This window comes from Penaeus monodon, chromosome 38 (assembly GCF_015228065.2).
Source record: "Penaeus monodon isolate SGIC_2016 chromosome 38, NSTDA_Pmon_1, whole genome shotgun sequence".
NCBI lineage: Eukaryota > Metazoa > Arthropoda > Malacostraca > Decapoda > Penaeidae > Penaeus > Penaeus monodon.
In genome coordinates this window covers 31,287,200-31,292,199 of record NC_051423.1, presented here as the reverse complement: position 1 = coordinate 31,292,199, position 5,000 = coordinate 31,287,200, and the positions used below count along the sequence as shown (strand labels likewise).

Sequence of the window (5,000 nt, the reverse complement as noted above, 5' to 3'; positions counted from 1 at the left end):
TTGAAAGTGATGCTAGTTATCTGTTGATACTGTTTTTTCTTTTTTTGCTTTTTTTTTTTACTTTGTGATCTTAAAGGTTGCTTTCATGAGGGGGATAAGGGGGTGGGTATGTTAATGGAGTAACCAATAAAATGTGCCAAGCATATTTGCCCCTGGCAGCAAGTGGGTTAAGAGAGAGTAATTTCCTAGTCTAATGTTATATTTGATATATGATAAAGAGGCCTGTTTAATTTATCATATGTTTGATTAATTAACAAGGGTCAGGTATATAATACAGTAAGACTTTTTTGTCATGCCATAAACCCTAATTTTGCTTCTGTTAATAACTGATAAAGAAAATTGAGATGCTTTTAGCTGGAGAATTGAATAAGTATAGTATATAATCAAAAGGATTTAGGGAAAAAAACTTGTATTATGTAAAAAAGATTCCACTCCACTGTAGTATCAAATGTCACTGGTATATTCAGAGTATTAAATAGTTTTAACTGAAAGACTGGCACTACAAAGAGGTTTTACTGTAACACTGAAATTATTGTATGATGTACAGTTAATTGTTATAGATTTTTATTAAGAAACTTTTATATATAGTCTCTTTCTAGTGGCACAGATTTCAAGCCAAATCATTATATGGGCTGAAAATTAAAATGGTCCACTCTTGGGATTGATTAAAGACTTCTCATTAGCTGTATGCCTTTAGCATTTCAATGTTATTTGTTTCACACAGTAGCATTATCAATAATGTCTAAGATTCACTCATAATTGACTGATTAATAGCACAGTCTGTTGACATCAGAGTTCATTTAATGCTGCATTATCTTTAAAAGCTCTCTTACAAATAGTGAATATTTGTAAATCACTTCTTTTTATTATTAATATTCTGTATTTTTTCCCAATAATTCTGTTATTGATTGAAATTCTTGTAAATGGGTTGTAATATATGTTATATATATTTTATTTGTTAAGTGCAGGGTTTATTGATGTATCTTGCATTTCTCTGTCAAACCTAAATTTTTTGTAGTAAAACATTTTTCTCTGGATTGGAAGAAAAGAATTACAGCAATGTATTAATTTATTTAGTCCTTATTTCAACAAGTTTGCCACATAGTACATACAAGATAATTTTGTAATAGAATCTGGAAAATCTTTCATTAGGGTCAATTATACCTTAGGGTGGGACATTTATAAAATATACACTGCAATGATTTTGTATCTACCTATATAAAATGTGGATATAATAGACTTCCTTCAGTATATAGCAGTGAACATTATCACATATGAAATGACTTGAGCCTCCAAAATCCTGATGTAAAGAGCCGAGGCATCTCATTTCTTACTTCAATTACCAAGCATTCTGAGTTGCATTGTTTTTCAGATATTACAGAGTAATTGATACCATCATTAATGCTTTCTCTGCCTTATTTCTTATTTATGAGTATGAAATGAGGTGCACTTCAAAATACTTGATACAGTTTTATGTCATATCTAAATCTGCAGCCTTATACTCTATACAAGGAGATAGCTGGAGAATTGTCCATATTATTCTGCATTTCATTAGACCAAGGATAAGCCAATGATATACATGCATATATATAAATTTCAATGTTCAAACATATATATATATATATATAGATAGATATATATAATGTGTACATGTGTGCATGTGTGAAATTCTCCAACATATCCAAAAATACATAACATTGTGTTTATACCCACTGAACTGCAACTGCCTTATCGTATATTGATATGGTATTCAGGATCTAAGGAAAGGGAATGCAAAATTATAATAATACTGAAGATTAAGCTTTTAACTTCTGAAATTATATTAAAAGCTTTAAAATTGACCCAGCTATACAACTGCAAGTCTGTGCAGAATGGCTAGATTTTTACCATACATGATTACTATTGAGCTTTATTCTCCATAATCTATAGAGGGAAAAATTGATATTAATGTGTGAACATACAAGACTGCTATGCTCTGAAGTTCCTCAGTGTTGTAAGAGTATTGACATCTTCAGTTAGGGGAAAAATGATTGTCTAAAGTGAGTAATTGTATAAAATCCCATACACATCCTCCCCAAGCTTAATTTTTTGTGAGTTGTACTGGGTCTTTTCCTACAAGGATATGAATAAATTATAAACTAGGATGGGGTTAGGCAGCACAATATCAGCAGTGTTCAGAATCCCAAGATGAAAGCTCACTGGAGGCAAGTGCTTATGTAGGAGATCTCTTAAAATTTGTGTACTGATATAATCTCTTCATTTGCTTTGATATCATTATTTAGTAACACTAAATAATTTTTGGTCAACAGAATGTCCCTGCTTAAACATGACTTCCCAATTACTTATTGACATACATATAATGTGTCAGCTACATAATTTTAAAAAACTCCAATACAAGCAGATACTGTACATTTAAAGCATTGTTCAACCTCCAGGTGACTTGACATTAATGTCCCATAGAAACAACAGCTGTGATTAAATGAGAAAATACAAATCCATTGCTCTGCAAAATGTACACACCAGTATATTCCTTTATTTATATCTTTATTATTGAAATGGCACATGAAAACATAAATAAAGGAGGGGGAAAAATAAATTTTGAAAGCATATTTTTAGGAGATCATTCTTTTGAAGTCCAATTATTAAAAGGCAAATCTTAGCTCTACTTAATCAAAAACATTGTATAATGAGCAAAGCTTTAGACAGTTTTCCTCCCTCTTGTATAGGGAAAGGAATGGTATAGGACTATCATACTGTAAGTCATGTATGGAGTAGAGTTGGTCTGGTTTTGTTAAATCAGCTATTTATTGTCATCAGATGGGTACATGTGTCCATGCAGAAGCACTAAATTAACCCTAATACTCTTGTTCATGGAAACCTTTTAACAGCTACTTGTCCAGGCATCCTGATAAATTTGGCAATGGTATCAGAACCGATGCTGTCAAGACTACCTACAGTATGAAATAATACAAGATACAGTTATGAAATAATGTCTTTTATAGTGACATGCCAGACATTATATCTGGTGACAAAAATTTTAAACAAAACCTGAGAGAGTAGATTATCTCCCATTTATAACTAAAATATCTATAGATTATTTCAGATTCTTGGTAATTGTATTCAACTTGTAAATATGTCCAAATTATTATGAGATAACACATGAAATGGAGCAGTAGAACATTTATATATATAGCTCCATGATCTTAAAAGTAAATAAAAACCAGTTATATTGAATACAACAATAATGGTACTACATAGACTTACACAAAATTCTTATTAATAACCCAAATAATCACTTAACCAACACTCATGGTTAAAGCCAACCACTCCATTGCACATTATAAAATCCTGTCACTGGCAATACAGAATATTTAATCTAATTAATTTAGAATTTTTCCCTTCTAAAATAAGACTGGCATTACACTAAAGATAGAATTTAAATAAGTGTTGTACTTTATTTACTTAAACCCTGTTTTCTTTTTTTTTATAACCAAGTTTTTAAAATAATTCACCCACATCCTACAGCATCAAGAAAGAAAAAGACATGAAACAAGTAAATATAATTCAACTAAGTGGCAGTTTTTTTGTTTTGTTTTTTAACTGCAGCTAAATGTAACAAAAAAATAAGTGCTTATTGTACTTTGAAAATTAATGTAACAGTCCAATATTTATCTATGCATCTGTCTTTACATAATAAAAAAATAATAATACAAAATTTCAAATGCATGAAGATTTCACTGATTTGGTAGATGTGCATCAGTGAACTTCAGACTGACTAGTCACAATTTTTTTTTTCTTTTTTTTTGGTTAATGAACATGAAATAATAAATATATGGCAGTAAGACCAAACTGGCATCAACCACAAACTTGTTCTCAAGTAAGAGCAATTACATAATTTCTAATTCATAATCTAATACTTGTAATATGAGCAACTTGGAAATAATGGTGGTATATTAATTACCTGTAGATTTTTAAACATCTGATCAGAGGGTTTTAAGGAACAGGAAATTCCCTGAACATAGTCCTACCTCATCTCCAAAATGTTATTGTAGGAGGTACCTTTATTCAAAATGAGTTCTCGTTGAGTATGCTTCTCTTCGCTCATCAGAACATCTGGGAATTTAATTATCTCCACACTCACTAACCTTCTTCAATCATTCTAGCTTCATTCTGGTAAATCTAATAAGGGTACCTCTTTTGTATATCACTTAATCAGATATTTTAAGCCTCATTATTGAGTGATTGAATATTTTTGCAACAAAAATGAGTTAATACAATACCAGTTTCTTGTCACCTTTCACTACTCATTTGTAAAGCCATACCGTGAAAAGCAAATCCTGTAACTATGGGGTTTCATTACTCCATTCACAAAATAAAAGCCTTGTGTTCTCATTTTCTTCACACTAGGCTTTGTCCACAATTACTTTCCTTAACTGCCTGAGTGCAGGGACAGCAAGACTGACTATTTTCCAGTCACTTATTGAATCAAAGGAGAGCCTCACTGTTGGCTGTCTTCATGGGGATCCGTAATGACATACTGGATGATCTTCTTGCCAGCAAACTCAACCAGCTGAATCTGCTCCTGGTTCTGGGCATCTACACTACGCTTCCTGAGTTCTGAAACAGAAAAATAGTTTGTGAGAACAATTTATATTAATATTCAAGAAAATTGTAGGAGAAGTTTAAGATATCCTGTAAATTCAATATCATTATCAGTAACATACCTGGGGTGTAAACTCGTTCCAACCGGTAGGTAGGGTAATTTATACAATCCTTGGCAATGTACATTCCCAATGAATCATAGTCTTCAACTGGTGGGTAAACCACACGCATGGTTTCACGCACTACCTCTGTGTCAATGTTGTAGTAACCTGTTAAGAAAATAAAGAATTGTGAAAAAATTTACACCAGAAGATATGGTACTAGTACTTTATATATCAAGTAACTAACCATAGAACATGATATTTTTTTTAGTGAACCTATAATAATGCAGAAATACA

The 5,000-nt window shown here is 31.4% G+C and overlaps 2 protein-coding genes across 6 annotated transcripts in view; one reads left to right on the top strand and one right to left on the bottom strand.

Moving 5' to 3' along the window:
- The window catches only part of LOC119597056 (ecto-NOX disulfide-thiol exchanger 2-like), a 39,892-nt gene extending 36,275 nt beyond the window's left edge, over window positions 1-3,617 (top strand). For both annotated transcript variants that reach the window (XM_037946501.1, XM_037946499.1), the window contains exon 17: window positions 1-3,617. This exon is cut by the window's left edge and continues 516 nt beyond it. The gene's annotated coding sequence lies outside the window, so the exon portion shown is untranslated.
- Window positions 1,057-5,000, bottom strand: part of LOC119597057 (integral membrane protein 2B-like) — a 22,038-nt gene continuing 18,094 nt past the window's right edge. For all 4 annotated transcript variants that reach the window (XM_037946505.1, XM_037946503.1, XM_037946502.1 and 1 more), the window contains 2 exons: window positions 4,725-4,871; window positions 1,057-4,617 (listed from right to left, as the gene is read on the bottom strand). In XM_037946505.1, the coding sequence (XP_037802433.1) occupies window positions 4,499-4,617; window positions 4,725-4,871 (266 nt within the window). In that variant the 3' untranslated portion in view covers window positions 1,057-4,498. The remainder of the gene's footprint in view (window positions 4,618-4,724; window positions 4,872-5,000) is intronic.